This window comes from Elephantulus edwardii, unplaced genomic scaffold (assembly GCF_000299155.1).
Source record: "Elephantulus edwardii isolate Elephantulus edwardi_28Jun2011 unplaced genomic scaffold, EleEdw1.0 scaffold00235, whole genome shotgun sequence".
Classification (NCBI taxonomy): Eukaryota; Metazoa; Chordata; class Mammalia; order Macroscelidea; family Macroscelididae; genus Elephantulus; species Elephantulus edwardii.
This window is the reverse complement of record NW_006399985.1, coordinates 316,122-335,521: the sequence shown is the minus strand read 5'-3', so window position 1 is coordinate 335,521 and position 19,400 is coordinate 316,122. Positions and strand designations below refer to the sequence as shown.

General features: G+C 46.0%; 1 protein-coding gene and 1 pseudogene across 1 annotated transcript in view; one reads left to right on the top strand and one right to left on the bottom strand.

Annotated features, from left to right (window-relative positions):
• NNT (nicotinamide nucleotide transhydrogenase) overlaps positions 1-19,400 on the bottom strand; it is a 172,064-nt gene that overhangs the window by 111,570 nt on the left and 41,094 nt on the right. The window contains exons 5-6 of the mRNA XM_006898607.1: positions 17,836-17,924; positions 15,948-16,135 (exon numbers count right to left, since the gene is read on the bottom strand). Coding sequence (XP_006898669.1) covers positions 15,948-16,135; positions 17,836-17,924 — 277 coding nt within the window. The remainder of the gene's footprint in view (positions 1-15,947; positions 16,136-17,835; positions 17,925-19,400) is intronic.
• Positions 3,278-3,914, top strand: LOC102873469 (annotated as a pseudogene).

Sequence of the window (19,400 nt, the reverse complement as noted above, 5' to 3'; positions counted from 1 at the left end):
GCGCCACAGTCGCCTTCTGATTTCTTGACTGCAGGTACCAACGGTATTAATTATGGATCCAAGCAAGATGAAACAGTTGACAACTTCAGTCCTTTCTCTCACAATGTTGCCTATTGGTCCAGTTGTGAGGAGTTCTGTCTTCTTGACGCTGGGATACAGTCCAGACTGAGGGTCACAGCCTTTGATTTTTTGCACCTTTGATTTCAAAGTCCTCCTCACTTTCCGCAAATAAGGCTGTGTGTTCCTATATAATCACTTTTGCCTTTAAATCAAGGGAGCAATTTAAAAAGTCGGTTCTAAGAGAATGGGAACACCCCGTAAAATGCATTAGAACAAGTTTTTACTAACTCCAGCTTTCGCTGCTGGTGACGTGCCCTCCCAGAGACAGAAGATGAGGCCATGCAGTGAGGACACTCCTTCACAGAGCACACCAGGCCACACAGCAAGAGAAAGAGACATAACTTACACTGAACGCTGAACAAGGAGGATGTGTCCACGTTATTATAGTGAATGATAAGGGACAGAGTAAGTCTCATGTTTATTGATAATCCTTCAAATATAAAGAAATGACCCTATATCCTTGAGGCAGCCTGGAGAAGGTCTCAGGTACAAAGAACAAAGACAAGGTAGCATATCAGATAGTTCAAGATATAACTGCAGAAAACAGAAGTTAATAAAAGAAGACAGAATCAACAGTATTTTTTCCCCCAAAGTACAACTGAGGTCTCCCTTGTGACTGCTCATTTCCGGTTCATTTGATCCTTTATCCTCAAAGAACGGACTGCATGAGTAGACGAGGACTAATCCTGCTGAAGATTATCCAGAAACGGCTGGAATAGCAAGTGCATCAACAGAGAACTACCAGAAATACAGGCTGGTTTTAGAAGGGGTCGTAAAAGAAGAGACATTATCACTAGTGTCAGATGGATCTTGGCAGAAAGCAGACAGTACCAGAGGAATGTCTATCTGTGCTTCACTGACTATGCAAAGGCATGTGACTGTGTGGATCACAACAAATTACAGCTAACCTTGAGGAAAATGGGAATCCCAGAACACTTGATTGTGCTTATGCAAAACCTATACTTGGACCAGAAAGCAGTCCTCAGAACAGAGAAAGGAAACACTGCATGGTTCAAAATCAGAGAGCAAGTACATCAGGCATGCGTCCCGTCTCCATGCTATTTTAATCTATTTGCAGAACAGATTATTTGGGAGTCTGGGCTTTATGAGGAAGAATGTAGCATCAGGATTGGAGGAAAACTCATCAATAACCTATGTTATACAGCTGATACAACCTTGCTTGCTGAAACTGAGGAGGACCCGAAACACTTGCTGCAGAAGGTCAAGGACTGCAGGCTTCAATATGGGTTGAAGCTCAACATCAAGAAGACAAAGATTCTCACCAATGGGCCAACTGGCAGCACCATGATAGATGGAGAAGAGACTGAAGTTGTTAACAATTATAGGTTGCTCGGCTCCACAATCAACACTCTTGGGACCAGCAGTCAGGAAATCAACAGATGAATTACACTGGGAAAATCTGCTGTCAGAGATCTCTGCAGAATATCAAAAAGCAACAAAGTCAATCTAGAGACTAAGGTGCGCCTAATCCAGGCCATGGTCTTTGCAATTACTTGCTATGCAAGAGAGAGCTGTATAATGACTAAGGATGATAGAAGAAGAATTGATGCCTTTGAGTTGTGGTGCTGGAGAAGAGTCTTGAACATACAGTGGACCGCCAAAAGAGCAAATAGGTCTGTCTTAGAGAGGATGAAACCAAGTTTCTCCCTGGAGAATAGGATTTTGAAGCTACATCTCATATACTTTTAGGCACATGGCCAGGAAAAGGACATCATGCTTGGAAGGGTGGAGGACAGTGCAAAAGAGGAAGAGCCCAGATGAGATGGACTAATACAGTAACTGGGGCAACGGGGTTGTTGTGTCAGAGTCAGTGAGACTGGCTCAGGACAGGGCAGGGTTCAGAGCTGCTGTCCAGAGGGTCGCTATGAATCACAGGCCACTCATCAGCACACAGCAAAAACAACAAAGACAGGAATAAAAAACAACAGTAAAGTTTTTACACATACACACACACGCGAGAAAGAGAGCGAGATCTGGTGGCCTAGTAGTAAGCTGTGCTGCAATCCCAAAGGCACAGCGTTCAAATCCACCAGCTGCTTCAAGGGAGACAGATGGGCATCTCCTCCGAGGCGATTTACTGCCTCTGAAAACCCTCTGAATGGTCAGCTGTGAGTCAGTTCTGACTTGGCAGCAAACACCTTTTTTTTCCTCAGCAAAACTGCAGATGAGAGATTTCACAAGATTTCCTTCCTCAGTCCCTCTGATGCACGGACATTAAGTTCCCCTGGAAAGGTACGAAAGTCCAGTGTTTCACACTGGTTCATTCTGGTTTGAACTTCTGCTGAAAATGTGCATGGCCACCAAAACTCCCCAGATCAGAAAGGACTCTAACAAGACTCCTCGGCAGTTCTCAAGTGACTCCTGCGTACAGTAAACCCCCAAGCACTTCACAACAACTTTTACCTGCTTTTTAATGTGTCTATTTGCTCTCATTTTTTTTTAAGTAACTCAACTGCACATAATAAAGTTCTCATCACAGTCAACTTCACTTGGTGCACATGAAGCTTCCAAATCACTGAAAAGTCTCGGAGCCCATTTCTGCATGAACGTAAACCCAAGTAAGTAAGGAACACACTCTCATCCTGACTCACCCACCAGCACAACTCAGACACACTTCGGAACAGATCTCACCTGGAAACGAGAGCAAGCCTGTGAACACGGGAAGGACTGGGGATCGTATTATAGACTCTGATTCAAAATATCCAGGGTGGGCCTGCAAATTCTCTACGGGGAACTGGAATAAACTGGTTGCAAGCCTTGCTAAATGTCCCCAAGTCTAGGCGAAAGCGAGGGCCCTTTGGCCATCACTCCATTCACTCATCCCGTCACTCAAGGGCTATTTCCTTGGTCCATAGAGTGAGTAGCATCCCTGAAGGGACGGTGACATTTCATCACACAGGCCGATCACGCCGTCAGGAGGGGCCAGTTCTTGGGAAAAGACGTCCAGCTGGGAAAGTGGAGGGTCAAAGGGTCAATGAAAGACAGCAAGACCTTCAACTAGACAGACTGGCACAGAGACTCTAAGAATGGACTTGGGAGCGTCCACGGCTGTGGGCCAGCCTGCGTCACGCGGAGTTGTACTTGGTTGTGCTGTCTCACCCGTGAGGCTGACTAGCTAGCGATACCCACGCTGTGTCGCACCCGCTGCCTTCTGCCCCCCTGCTACTATGGAGTACCTTATCGGCATTCAAGGCCCCGACTACGTCTTGGTCGCCTCTGACCGAGTGGCTGCTAGTAATATTGTCCAGATGAAGGATGATCATGACAAGATGTTTAAGATGAGTGAAAAAATCTTACTTCTGTGTGTTGGAGAAGCTGGTGACACTGTACAGTTTGCAGAATATATTCAGAAAAATGTACAGCTTTACAAGATGCGAAATGGTTATGAATTATCTCCCACAGCAGCAGCTAATTTCACTCGGCGGAACCTGGCTGACTGCCTGCGGAGTCGGACTCCATACCATGTCAACCTCCTCCTGGCTGGCTATGATGAGCACGAGGGCCCAGCGCTCTACTATATGGATTACTTGGCAGCCTTGGCAAAGGCCCCCTTTGCAGCCCATGGTTATGGTGCTTTGCTGACTCTCAGTATCCTAGACCGATACTATACGCCAACTATTTCACGTGATAAGGCAGTGGAGCTGCTTAGGAAATGTCTAGAGGAACTCCAGAAACGTTTTATCCTGAATCTTCCAACCTTCAGTGTTCGAATTATTGACAAAAATGGCATCCATGATCTGGAGAATATTACTTTCTCTAAACAGGAATCCTAACATTGTGCCCGCCCTTCCACCTTCCATGGAACTTTTGTAATGGGCTCCTTTATTTTTTTCTACTCATTTGACATGCACTCTTGATATTATATATGATTAATTCAGAATAAAGCTGAATATGGATTAAAAAAAAAAAGAATGGACTTGGGCGTGGCGTCAACGGGTGAGGATGGCACAGGACAACCGAGGCTCAGATCTGTCGTTCCCAGGGTTGACTCAGCGGCACCTGAAAACAATTACAGCGCGGTGTGCAGGGGAAGGAGGGAAAGATTCACTCACACCTGTAAGAGTCTCAAATCTGAGCACTCGGACAGGTATGTTGCCATTTGAGCCGCTTACGTCTACCAGACCCTCAGGTGCGTCTCAGTCCTGGGGTCCCCCGTGGTATGTGGTGATCAGGAAGCAGCAGCTTAGGCGGAAGCACCCTTGCATCTGTGCGCTCCTTGAACGGGCGTCTCCCCAGGAGCGCTGCTCTTAGCTGTCTGCACGCACATGTGGTTGTAACCCACACAGGTCCACTTTCACGTGCCTCTGAACGGTTCTTGTTCTTGTGTGCTGTTGAGTGGTAACCAACTCATAGCTGACTCTCCAGTGGGCTTTCGGAGCCTGTAAATCGCACAACAGGAGACTGCCCGTCTTTCTCCCGTGGAACAGATGGTGGATTCGAACCATATACCTCGGTGTTGGCAGCACAACTCCTTGTCCACTAGGCTACAGTAATTATGCATTCTCTCAATAAATATTTATTGAACTATAACTTTAAAACATTCAAGTTTTAAGAAACTGCTGGACACTCAAGTCTCAAGAAACTGCAGAAAAATTTGTTCCTTAAAAAGTTTAAACAAGGGGAGCTCTGGTGGCCTAGTGGTAAGGAGCTGCAACTACAATCCCAGACACGCACGGTTCGAATCCACCAGATGCTCTGCCGGGGAAGGAGGGACAATCTCCTCCTGTACCAGTCAGATCTGATTTGACGGTACACTCACACAAAAATAATAAAATAAAAATTAAAAAAAATTTAAAAAAAGTTTAAACAAATGCTTACAATGTAGCAAAGAAATACATTATTTGTTTCTATACAATATTAAGTTCAAAACTAGTTCAAAACTTAAGACTAAAGATTAACCAGAAAATTTTTCACTGTATATTTAGTTCTCTAAGTGAACCATCTGAAATCAATAAATTCTGATTCTCTCTTACTGGGACAGAGAATCAAACCCTTACACACAATTTTAATCATACCAAAAGAATTTTTTTAAGAAAATAATTAAAGGAAACCATTAAAAATATTAATACCAAAACACCACGCTGAAGTGGGTTTGCCACAAACTTTTTATAAAGATTCCAAAGAGCACTTAGCAATATTTACTGGAATTATTCAATGGCATTTAGTCAGATGGGGAAATTCCGAAGTCCCCTGTCCTGTAAAGGCCAAATTAGATAGACAAAGGCTCAAGGAGAAATCTCTCTACTATAACAATATGATACCTCTAACTAGATAGTAACAAAAGGATCAGGAACATAAATTACAGGCTGTATTTATCCAAACCAAAGAAGAACAGAAGCAGTTGGAAATCCGGGCTCCTTTTTCAAGTGATAAGAGTCCATATATAAATCTCAACTGTTGTAGTTGTTGTTAAGCATCGAGTCAGAACCAGTGCAGAGCTGACCCGCCAGTGGGTTTCCGAGGCAGTAAATCTCAGAGAAGGAGATTGTACATCTTTGTCCCACGCCGACCAGCTGGTAGATTTAAACTATGTACCTTTGAGTTGGAAACACAATTCCTTAGCACTGAGCCAGCAGAGGTCCCTAAACTACACAGGATAAAGTTATCCTGAACTTCAATAGTTACCTATTCGGGACTTTCACTCTGAAAACACAACTTTGCACTGAGCATTGCTGGCTGTCTACACAACAGTCCTCTCCTCCTCATGTCACTTCTCCAATTTCCATTCTCTTCACAGCCCATGAGGTTCAGGAGAAAGGATGTCAGGTCTCACTCCAGAGGCCTGTCCGAGTGGCTCCAACAGCTGCCAAGTTGTGCTGCTGAGCTGAACGTTGGAGGTTCAGTGTCACCCAGGAGCACTCTGGTGGGAAGGCCTGTAAAGTGACTCCTGAAAGATGAGCCCCTGGAAATTCTACAGGGCACAGTTCTGCCTCCCACAGACAGGACCACCTTGAGGTCCAAGCCTCCACGGCAACTGGTGAACCACTGAGTGTGCAGTAGCTACAATGGACCGGAACGGCCAAGCACTAGACTCACAGCTCCATTTTAGAAAGTCTCAGCTAGACAATGCACAAAGCAACAAATGAAACCACCTTCGCCCTCCCTTCTGTAGGGCCAGAGAGGACACAGTTAACAAACAGGAAAAGATTCTAATCCAGGCTTAAGTACTCAAGAGTAATTTTATGTGCCTTCTAATCACTGGAACTAGAAAAAAAAACTTTCTTTCATAATTAATTATTTGAATAAGAAACCAGGGAGAGTGACCAACAAATACTTGGCTTTCACAAATTGGATGCCTTCAGATATTTCTAAATGTAACACTTACGAAATATGATTAGTCAACAGCATATTTTTGAAGATGGGAGAAATCCCTAAAGGTCTATTTAAAGAAAACCTAAAAACAAACTTTTCCCCAATAATTAAAGAGCACATTTATTAAAAAATTTAAAGGACTATCTTAAAAATTTGCTTCTACTAGCTGCAAATTTCCATAGACAAAAATCAAAACTAACAAAGATTTCACCAAGTTTAATAATCTACAGAAACTCCCCCAAAGAGAAAAACCTATCAAACTTAAATAATAAAATTTAAATATCCTTTTAGAAATTTTAAGTCTTTATGTTCCCTCCAACACATGTTTCAATGTATATTAGCTATGAAAATCTCCAAATAATTGACGTAAGATAAAGTTATTCTTAAATATGATTTATTTTATTAATATGAGACTGTAAAACAATGAAAGAATTTTACTTTTCAAAGAATGTACTGGGGGAGGGGTGGGCTCTCTGCACACCTCTTTTATTTTAAAAAAATTATTTTATACTGGTTTACTTAAAAAATTAATATACATTGTTTTTCACACCATATCTTTCCCATTTCCTTTGCTTTACCCCCTTATCCATCAAAAGAGGTGTGCAGAGAGCCTGTGGATGCCAATGCCTCAACACTGTAACACTTAAGTACTGTTACCTGTCATCTGATATTCTCAAAAAAAAAAGGGACTTTGTCAAAGCCACACGAGGCAATGCCAAACAATCAAATTAAGGGAACAGAGGTCAGTCAGATGGTCAGTGGAAAGGGTCTACAATTGTAAAAGCAAATCAGGAATCCCTGATCTCCTGCAACAAAGCTTCATCCTTTCGCATTATAATGCTGCCAAGAGAAAATCAACCTAAGAAATAAACCCTTTCTTTAATCTAAGAAATAAAACCTTACTTGTTGTTGTTATGTGCTGTGGAGTCGTTTGCGACTCATAAAGACCCTATGTACAATAGCCCTAAACCCTGCTCTATCCTGTGCCTATCGCACTGCCTCTGAAACAACCATCCCAATTATCCCAGTCACTGAATGAATCCACCTCATAGAGGGTCTTCCCCTCCTGCGCTATCCCTCTACCCTCCCAAGCATGATGTCCTTCTCCAAGCACCCGTCCCTCCTGGCAACATGTCCAAAGTATGTCAGACGAAGCCCCAGAATCCTTGCCTCCAAGGAGCAGCCTGGTTTAACCCTCTCTAGGATGAATCTGTTTGTTTTCTTGGCAGTCCATGGTACATTCAGTACTCTTCTCCAGCACCACAGCTCAAAGGCGTCAATTCTCCTTCTATCCTCCCTAGTCATTGTCCAACTCTCTGATGCATAACAAGTGACTGCAAAAACCATGGCCTGTATCAGGTGCACCTTAGTCTCCAGAGAGACACCGTTGTTCCTGAGTACTTTAGAGAGGTCCCTAACCGCAGACTTTCCCATCGCAATACGTTTTTTTTATTTCCTGACTGCTGGTGCCAAGAGTGTTGACCGCCGAGCCGAGCAAACTGAAGCTGTGAACAATCTCAATCTCTTCGCCATCCATCCTGATGCTACCGATTGGCCCAGTGGTGAGAATCTTCGTCTTCTTGACATTGAGCCTCAATCCATACTGCAGGCTGCAGTCCTTGACCCTCTGCAGTAAGTGCATGAGGTCCTCCTCAGTTTCAGTGAGCAGGGTTGTGTCATCTGCATAACAGAATGTTGATAGATCGTCCACCAATCCTAACGCCATGCTTCTCCTCATAGAGCCCAGCCTCTCGGATAATCTGCTCTGCATACAGGTTGAAAAGGTATGGAGATAGGACACATCCCTGGCATACACCCTTCCCAATTTTGAACCATGCAATGTTGCCCTGCTCTGTTCTGACCACTGCCTCTTGGTCCAAGTATAGGTTTTGCATTCTTGTTGTTGTTATGTGCCGTCGAGTCATTTGCGACTCATAGCGACCCTATGCACAACGGCCCTAAACCCTGCTCTATCCTGTGCCAACCACACTGCCTCTGACACACCCATCCACTATTAAATGTTCTGGGATTCCCATTCTTCTCAGAGTCAGCCACAGTTTGTTATGATCCACACAGTCAAATGCCTTCACATAATCAATGAAACACAGATAGACATCCTTCTGGTATTCTCTGCTTTCAGCTAATAAAACCTTACTTACATTAAAAAAAAAAACCCAAACCCTATCTTTGTGGATTTTCACAAATGGAGAGCACATTGTTTACACCCATTCTTTTCTTGTCTGAAATCACAAGTTGAGAATCACTGTCTCCTGTTGTTCCTTCCTCACATATTTCTACTCCATGTGAGACAGAGACTGCTACCTCCTCAGTGCGGTAAGCAAAAGGCTCTAGCATGTCTAAGAAAAAGCCCTCTTCAGTTCTCAGGAGTCACAGGAAACTGCTACCTGGGTCCTCTGAGGAGCATGTCTTACAGGACCCGAGTGGCATTGCTGGTGTCTGGTGCTGTCAAGCATGACTCACAGGGACCCTGTGAACAAAAGATCTGACACCTGTTCTGTCCTGCGCCATCCTCACACTTCCTGACACACTAGAGCCCACTGCAGCAGTCATCATGTCAGTCCACGTGGTTGAGGGTCTTCCTCTCCTTCGCTGACCCTCCACCCTTCCCAGCACCATGTTCTCCAAGTACTAGTAACCCCTAACAATATGTCCAAAGTGTGTGAGGCGAAGCTTTATCATCCTTGCCTCCAAAGGGCACTCTGGCTGCAGATTCTCCAAGACACATCTGTTTGTTCTCTTGGCCGTCCATGGGATGTGTGGTGCTCTTCTCCGACAGCCCAGCTCAAATGCAGCAATTCTTCCTCTGTCATCCATATTCACTATCCAGCTCCCAGATACATAGCAAGTGATTAGAAAGACCACGGCCTGAGTCAGACACACATTAGTCCTCAAACTAACATCACTCAGTGATATACATTACTGACGTACCACTCCTAGGTATGTATTTATACCTAAGAAATACAAAAGCGAATGATCCTTACCAAAACATGCACATAAATGTGTGTGTTTGTTTGTTGTTGTTAAGTGTTGTCGAATTGAGCATGAGGCATAGAAACCCAATGAACAAATGGCCTGTACCCTGTCCTGTAAGTACTGTCATTTCTCTACGTTCATAGTTTTCAGAGGCATGTTGTTTAGGAAGTGGATGCCACTCCTGCCTCTAAGCCTGTCTCCACCAAACACTTTCCATGAAGGGTAACCATTATGGCATTTGACACACCAGTGGCACAGCGTTCAGCATCACAGCAATCGCAAGTTACTTCAGGACAGCAAACTGACAGACCAGTGCTGTACCACTCAGAAGACTGTTCCTCCCAAACACAATTAACACAAGGCCCGAGAGCCCAACCGCCTTTTCTATACAAGGCCCGCTCCCCTTGTCCTGCCTGACTGTAAAGCAGCTTCTTCCAGGAAGCAGCTCACTGTTAGCAAAATCTGTCAAATCCAATCAGCTCACACACAATTATCAACAACAACAAAACCCTACCAAATAGACCACAAGCAGCCCTCACCAAACAAGAGAACCCACCTTCCAGAACCCAACATGAGCCTCCAAACTGGAGCACATAAATGTTTACAGGCACAATATTCATAATATCCAAAAAACAGAAGCAACTCAGATACCCACTAACTGATGAATGAACGGTGAGGTCCACCCATACAATGGTAGATTCTTCGGAAATAAAGAGATGAAGTCTCGATGCATTCAACAAGCAGGATGAACTGTGGTCAGTACCCTAAGTAAAAGAAGTCCTTCTCTAAGGACAGTCTAGTGCACAACTTCACTAACATGAAATGTGTAGACCAGGCAACGGGAGGGGCACAGAGCAGATGAAAGTTGCCAACAGCAGGGCTGAATGGAGAGAATGAGGCTGAGGGCTGAGGTGTGGCTTCTTCTGGGGGGGTGGAGAAACAGTCTCAATTGGCTTTTGAGGATGGATACAAAACTGTGAGCATACTAAACGGCACTAAACCATACACTTTAAAAGGGTGAAATACACTGCATGTGTATTATATCCCAATAAGCTAAAAAAGAAAAGATAGTTTTCCAAAGCCAGTCTTCCGAGAGAAAATTCTGGAACCCTTCACTGGTCAAGGCCCTGTGTATGTCGCATGTGCCCTGACACAGGCGTCAGAAAGGACAGAACGAGGGGAGGCTCAGAGGAGAGGCTCGCACCCAGAGAAGGTGCATATTCTAGAATGTGGTTCTCGTGAGGTGCTGTCAAGCCTCTGAATGAGAGGTCTGAGCCCTGCGCTGTCCTGTGCCGTCTTTATGATCTCGGTTACCCTCAAGGCCAGTGTTGCCGTCACTGTGACGATCATGAAAGATTTTCCTCCACTTTTCTCAACAACGTCTCTCTCCAAGGACTGGTTCCTCCAGAAAATGTGTGCCCAAATAAGTGCCATGCTGGCCTCTAAGGAGCACCATGGCTGCACCTTCTCCAAGACCTATCTGATGGTTCTGGTGGTCCACAACACATGCAGTACCCTTCTCCAAGCCACAGCTCAAAGGCACTGATGGCCTTCTATCCTCCACACTCAGCACTCAGATACACTGAACACAGACAATACGATGGTTTCCATCAGTCACACCTTAGTCACTAAGCTGACATAAATGACAGTACGTACTCTAAAGCACTTTATAAAATATTATGAGATTGGAGGATGCTGTCTGTCGTCAAGTCGGAACTGACTCACAGTTGATCCTCCAGTGGGTTTTCGGCGGCAGCAAAGCACATGGGAAGAGACGGCCCATCCTTCTCCCAGGGAGCAGCTAGTGGATTTGAACAGCGTGCCATTGGGTTGGCAGTGCAGTCACTGACCACTAAGCCACCAGTCACACATACTTGGGGCACGTTGCTAGAAGAGATTTGTAAAGGTGGATGGACAGCAAAAGAGAGGAAGACCCTCAGCCGGGGAGATGGCCACAGTGACTGCAGCAGTGGACTCGAGTGTGTCAGGGGCTGTGATGACCGCACAGGACAGGGCAGGGCATGGCTCAGACTGTTCCCAGGGCTGCTACAAGTCATACTCAACGCGACGGCACCTACCAACAACATAAAGTACTTACTAAAATATTACGGGATTGGAGGATAGGTTCTAAAAGTCACTATACACAGCACGTAAGATGTCTTGAGTTCCCTGACTGACTGCTAACTGGATAATCAATAACAATTCTATATCCTTTGTTCAAATTACCCTCAGTTCTTTATAAGGGTATGAATGGGCCTCATTTGCTCCATGAGAGATGTTTTGGCGCCCTCTACTGGCCGCTGTGTATACGTAACAACTTTTCTGGAACAGAAATGCAAGCTGAGAATATCTGACGGAGAAATCAGACAAAACGGCCTCTGTCACACACACAACTCCCTCTCTAAGGCCAAGCGGGCCCTACAACCCACCACGGCATCCCTTCTTCAAACCTGTCTACACCACAGCTAGATCAATGCCTCGAAAAGAAGGTTAAATCCGAAAGTATGTCTGGGCACCAGCCCAGGTGAATGCACTTGACAAACCTCCTCCTGGTTCCACGCTGGCCTGAACCACCCCCGCCCTCCAATCACCAGGCACCTCTACACTCAGAGATCCTTTCACAAGCTGAGCCCACCTGACTACCCAGACCACCCGCTGGACAGAGCTGTGGCTCACTGAGCAACAGAGGGAGAGAAGATACATTGAGAAGACGCGTCCTTCTCACATCAGCCCACGGACCGGCCCTGAAGAGAATCGGGGGAGACTCCGTTAGCAGGAGCTAACAGCAGCAACCTCCCTGCAAGCGAGGAGGACTCGAGGCTCCTGCTGCAGACGATGAAAGAACACAGCCTTCAATACGGATTGTGTCTCAACGTCAAAAAGACAAACATTCTCACCTCCGGACCAGGAGGCAACATCATGAGAGATGCCGAAAAGACGGAAACTGTCAATGATTTCATCTCACTGGGATCCAAAGTCACCCCCCTCGGTACCAGATCAGGAGATGTACTGCACTGGGCAGGTCTACTAACAGGGACTCTCTAAATTACCAAGGAGCAACGATATCAGATTGAGTACTAAGACGCACCTGGTTCGGCCATTGTCTTCAGTCACTTGTCCTGCATCTGAGAACTGGACAGTAAAGATGACAGAACTACCGCCTTTGAGGTGAGGGGTTGGAGAAGAGCGTTGAACATCCCATAGATGGCCAAAAGAATAGCTCCATCTTGGGGAAAGTGCAGCCAGAATACTCCTTGGAGGTAAGAAAGGCAGAGATTCCTCTCATACGCTGGGTACATGGTTAAGAGAAGCTATTCCTTGGAAGGAAACATCATGCTTTGAAAAGTGGCAGGTCAGTGAAAGAGAGGAAGACCCTCAACCAGGGGGACTAACACAGTGACGGCCACAACGGACTGGAGGGTGTCAAAGGATGGCACAGATACAAGATGGCTCAGATCGGTCATTTGCAGGGTCACTTTAAGTCATATTCAACTCGACTGTACCCAACAACAGCAACACCAGGAACCATAAGAACTCTTCCACCTCTCAGTATTTCTGGATCTTTCTTTGGGAAGGGGTGGAAAGCAGAGTCCACGAGGTCCTCATTTCAATAACAGACAGAAACAACACAGAAGAGGCAAGAATACAAAAGGTGAGGTTTCTTCACTCCTCTAATCTTGCCATCTTCTTCTTGTTGTTGTTTTCAGACGCCGTCAAGTCAAGCACAACTAGCATTGACACTATAAACAAAAGCTCTGAACCCTGTCTGTCTTGTGCCATCCTCACACTTCCCGACACAGAAGAGCCCACTGCAGCGGTCACAGTGTCAATCCACCGGGCTGAGGGGCTACCGCTCTTTCGCCGACCCTCCAATCTTGCCTTGAATAGGGAATTACAGCAAGCAGTGAAGGGGGTGAGGGAGGAAGAATCAAGGCTTTTCAACTGCAGTGTTAAGAGTCCTGAACGTCCACAGACTGACGGAAGAATTAAGTCTGCCGTGGAAAAAGGACAGAGCCTGGGCGCTTCTTAGAGGCAGGGATGGTGGAACGTCATCTCACATCGTGGTCATCGTTATCAGGAGGGACAAGACCTTACAAAAAGACTTCACACTGGGGAAGGTGGAGAGTCAGAGACGGAGAGGAAGACATTCAACAGGACAGACCGACACGGTGACTATAACAACGGGCTCGACAGTATCAGACGGTGAGGACGGTACAGGATACAGAGAGTCTCAGATCCACTATTCACAGGACTAGACGCCAATCACTGACTGGCCACAAAGCACGCCCTAGAGAGGAAGACATTCAACAGGACAGACCGACAGGACACAGTGATAACAACCAGTGATAACAACAGGCTCGACAGTATCAGACGGTGAGGACGGTACAGGACGTGGCGAGGCTCAGATCTGCTGTTCACAGGACTAGACGCCAATCACCGACTGACCACAAAGCACGTTCTAGAGAGGAAGTTATGAAAAAGTTCAAAAGTGATTCCTGAGTTGATGTGTTTGCTTTTCAGTCATTTCTACAAAAAGCAAACATGTCAAATGAGATAAGGAGAAAGCAACAAAGCTTCACAGCCATAAAAACAGAGCACCATAAATCCATAAACACACAAACAATCCTTATACTTCTCTCACATTTAGAAAAATTACCCTCAAAATAGGCCTTGAGATGAGCTAGGTTTTTCTTAGTATTTTCCAGTACTGTTTGCAATCCCTTAACATGAATATAGTATCTTTGCAAGAAGAAAAGAAATAAACTAAAAATTAATCTGTAGAGTTTAAAGAGAAAAAAAAACCCACTACACTGCACAGAGTATGCGCCCTGAAAAAGCCATATGTCCATCAGCAAAGGAATGGACTGAGGAACTGTGGCACCTTCACATGATGGAATACTATGCAGCACTAGGGAGCAGTGATTTTAGAAAATACTATACAACATGGGAGAGTTCAGGCAGCATGATGCTTGAGTGAACTATCTCAGTCTCATAAGGACAAATACTGCATAAGATCATCATTGTAAAATTATCCGGATAACTAGTAAGATGTGGATAAAAGTCCAAAGGGGGAAGGAGAGGGGGCCAGAGGGCGAAAAGAGTAGAAAGGAGGAATCACTAGGACAACAGAGTTTGGTGGGTGGAGGAAAGGGGTGAATGAATTGGGAAAGATCCAGTGGGGACCTGAAAAGATAGGGTAACAGTGGGCATAGATCAACAATGTTTCAATTATAAAGTACAATGCATAGGAGTGATCATATGAAGCACAATGTGAATGAAGGAATGTGTGAAATACAATGTACATGAATATAACATAACGTATACAAATTTTATACGGAAACTAACACAAAATTGAGTTTTTAAAAACTAAACAAGAAAATACATATGGAAAAAATACAGATGAAAGTAGTGGTGAGTGCAACCACAAGGTGGAGCTCTAACGACACAAGGGTTAAGGCACTGGGCTCACTGGGAGATGCCCCTGAATGAGGGCGGTGCTGAGCAGGACGTCTACCTCCTACACCGCACAGAGCGAGTGCTCACTCAGTGACCCGCCTGGGATGAGGGCCGTGCTGACCAGTTGGCAGATTCCCTAAGGCATATCACCCAAAAGGCCAGTGGTTCAAATCTACTAGCCATCTGTGGGAGATAAACGAGGCATTCTGCTCCCATTGAGACTGACGGCCGTAGAGCCCTTTGGGGACGTGCGACCCTGTCCTCCAGGGCCACCAGCACTTAGAACTGGCTGGGCAGAAGTGAGTTTGGTTTCCCAAGAGATTCTGCGGCTATTGTGATCTCTAAGGACTCAGAAGGGGAACCTTTCTTTTTCCATCTTTACTGTCCTAATTTCTACCACTTTCTTTTAAAAAAAATTATTAAATTTTATTAATTTTAATGAACATTTACAGAGATTTTGGGTTTTCATTCATTCATTGTTGCACTGTTTTCTCCACCCTCATCCCCAGTTCGTTCTCTTCCCCCACCCCATGTCTGTTTTAATTGTCCAATTGCCACAGTGCTTGTCAAAGCCAGTTCTGATTAATCTCCTTTGTCAGTGTGTCCCTTGCCATTCCCTATCACTCCTCCCTGAGAGAGACTTCACCCTGAGTCATAAGGAAAAGGGGATGGCGTATTCTCTTAGCTACTTCCTGCTGAAAAGGGACGCTGTGGGTTTCAGGGTGAAGATCTTCTCTCACTACTCTAAAGGGCCCCTTTGACAATAGGAAACACGTAGACCATCACTTTCTTAATGTCAGAATAAATCAGGAAATGAAAATGAGAAATAATTACTCATGTACATTTTCAAAAGCCATGAATAAGCATCGTCTGCACAGACCAAGTGTCACTGACCCGCCTGGGATGAGGGCCGTGCTGACCAGGACGTCCACCTCCTACACCGCACAGAGCGAGTGCTCACTCAGTGACCCGCCTGGGATGAGGGCCGTGCTGACCAGGACGTCCACGTCCTCACACTGCTCTTGCACTGCTCAGCGACCTACCTGGAATGAGGGCCGTGCTGATCAGGATGTCCACCTCCTTACACTGCTGCGCAAAGAGCTTCATTTCCGCCTCGATGAACTCCTTGGACATCTCCTTGGCGTAGCCGCCTTGGCCCTCGCCGGACTCCTTCAGGTCCACCTCCAGGGGCTCGGCGCCCAGGGACTTGAACTGCTCCAGCGCTGCGGCTCTGAGGGCGGGGAGGGAGACCAGTGGCTAGGGCCTGTGCCCTGGGATCCTGACCCCAGCTCCACTCACACACACATCCACAAAGACAGCCTGGTGCGCACACTCAAAGGTGCATGCTTTCTTCTGACAGGTCAGGCTGGAAAATGTCACATGAGCAATTAGAAATGAAAAGCCAACACAGCAGCAGTCCGCTCGGCTCTCCTTGGGTCGTGCGCCAGGTACTCTGGAAATACCTTCTGTGGCAGGTGTACGCAGTTTGTGTCCCACAGGCCTGAACAACTCCACTGCTGGCTAACGGATTCCCACTCACAGCCACCACGCCAGACCGGGTAAAACACTCACAGGGCTTCCCAGGCCAGGAGTCATTCCAGAGCCACCCACCTCATCTCTCTAGCTGGCTGTCTCTCTCTCTCTCATGAGGGCACAACAATTATCCACCAAAAAACTACTCAACTCTTTCTTTACATGTAAGGACTCACTGTTTCTGTGCACTATTGAGTCAGAATCAACCCACAGCAGACCCTCCTGTGAGTTTTCAGACGCTGTATATGACACAGGAGGAGACTGTCCATCTTCCTGCCACGAAGCAGCTGGTGGATTCGAACCTCATACCTTCGGGTGAAATTCCTTACAACTAAACTACCAGGTTATGTATGAAAAGCAGGAGGTATTGTAGAAACAACAGTCATTCTTTCACTGTTACTTGGCTGAAGCCTCGTCAGCGTTACCTCCTTCCCTGAAGGCTCACGTCTCCTCCGTGTGTTCCCTCAGCTGTCCTGACAGCACCCTCTCCCGTGACTCCCAGAAGCACCTTGTTCACATCGTACCTACACTGAGAGCCAAGCAACGGGACGGAGAGCCAGGCCTGAGGAGACCCAGGCCCACCGCCAGCCCACCGCAACGACAGCACTGCACTGGAGGTGGGGATCTTGTGTGGTTGGGTTTGGTTTTTTTCAAATCCAACCATATTCTACTTACCAGAAAAAAACATATAATATCACAAAAGACAATGTGTAAATAAATGAATGAAAAAAATAACTCTATAATGGCAATATGGCTGACCCTGTGCCAGCTTTTATATACATATGTAAGTATATATGTGCATGTATATGTGTGTGTATATATATTTGTGTATTTATGTATACATATATGTGTCTGTGTGTGTGTGTATAGGTTTGTATACAATCATTCCGACATATTGTGTTTGATGTATATATATATAAATGTTTTATATAATCATTCATGTACATTGTATTTTGTACAAAGAGACAGCGCAGGAGGGGAAGACCCTCTATGAGGTGGATTGATTCAGTGACTGGGATAATCGGGATGGGTGTGTCAGAGGCAGTGCGATTGGCACAGGATAGAGCAGGGTTTAGGGCTGTTGTACTTAGGGTCACTATGAGTCGCAGGCGACTCAGTGACTCGATGGCACATAACAACAAACAACAACAACAACATTGTATTTTATTTTCTTTATGGGAATGCTGAAGTTGAAACCTGGACTTAAAGTATATATTTTTCTACTACAACAATGTATTTTTGCAGTTGAGTTAACTTCCAGGAAGTGGAAACACTTACAATTAAAAGACTTTATCAAGGACTTTAAATTCTAATTTATAACATTTAAGAAAAGCATAACATCCTCCAAAAAGCACAAATGTTTTACCTGAATGCAAGTCACACCCGCAGAGCACTCACCTGGTGTCGAACCCTCGAACAATGGCGCCCATGGACTTGGCAGCCCCTGCAGAAGCCAGCCCAGCAACACCACCACCCACAATCAGGATCTGGAAGAGGAGACAGGCCCGTGACTTACCAAATAAAAACTACTACCCACTTACTAACGAAATATTATATTAGTAACCAATTAGTAAAAATTACAAGCTATTGTTATAAAAATTGAAACCCGATGATCCAAAACCTGTCATTAAGTGCAATCAAGTCCGTATGAACTCATAGCAATCTGCTGGTGCCGTGAGGTGCCACTGAGCCAAGTGTAACTCACAGGACGCGATGAACAACGACCTGACGTCATATCCTGTGCCGTCGCATCATCTCTGACACACCTGAGCCTCCTGCTACCGTCACCACGTTAATCCGTCTGGTTGAGGGTCTTCTCTCTTTTGCTGTCCGTCCCCCTTTCCAAGCAAGAAGTCCTTCTCCAAGGAACCACCTCTGCTAGCACAGGAGACGAAGACCCCAGATGGGATGGGCTGACGGTGACTGGGGCAATGGGGGCAAGTGTGTCAGAGACTGACTCAAGACAGGGCGGGGTTCAGGGCTACTATAGGGTAACGTGAGTCGTAGTCAGCTCAACAGCACATAACAACAACAAGCAGCACGCCCAAAGTCTGTGAGATGAAGCTCTGTCATCTCTGCGTCCAAAGGGCACTCTGGCCGCACTTTCTCTGAGACGTATCTGTTCTTTCGCCAGTCCATGGGATGTGCGGACGCCTCTTCACCACCACAGCCCCAAGGCATCACAGCAACCCTAGGAACAGCAAAAGCAGCGCTGTCCGGTCCTGGGCGGGCCTCATCAGCCCCCCTGTTGTGGCCGGTGTGTCAATCCATGAGGCTGAGTGCCTTCTTGGTTTTTACTTCGCCAAACACAAATCCTTCTTCCACACCTGATCTTTCTTGGTGTCCAAAGCACCGGAGAGGAAATCTAGTCACCCTTGCTTCAAAGGGGACTTCTGGGTGGACCTCTTCCCAGACAGAGTTGTTCATTTTCCTGGCTGTCAGCGGTAAACCCAGTCCTCACTGCCAACACCATAATCACAGGCATCAAACCTCCAGTCTTCCCTCTTCACGGAGTTTTGCACGCACACGAGGAGACTGGAGAGACCACAGCTTAGATGAGACACACCCCAGTCCTCAAATGTCACCTTCACTCTCTGACACTTGAAGGAGGTCTTCTGCGACAGGTTAGCCCAATGCAGTACATGTGTGACTTCTGTGACCGTGGACCCAACGGAACCGAAATCTGCGGCAACATCCACGTCTCCTCGTCACCATGACGTCGTCATCTGTGCCACGTGTGAGGATTTTGTTTTCTTTATGCTGGGGTGCTACTCACCCTGAGGCTGCAGTTCTTAATCTTCATCATTGACACTGGCCCCCCAGAAGTGACCACTGATGCTGGTCCCCATGAGTGACCGCTGATAACTAATCTCCCATTAGTGACCTCTGAAGCAGCCCCCAGGAGTGACCACTGAAGCTGGTCTCCATGAGTGACCACTGAAGCTGAGCCCTTATGAGTGACC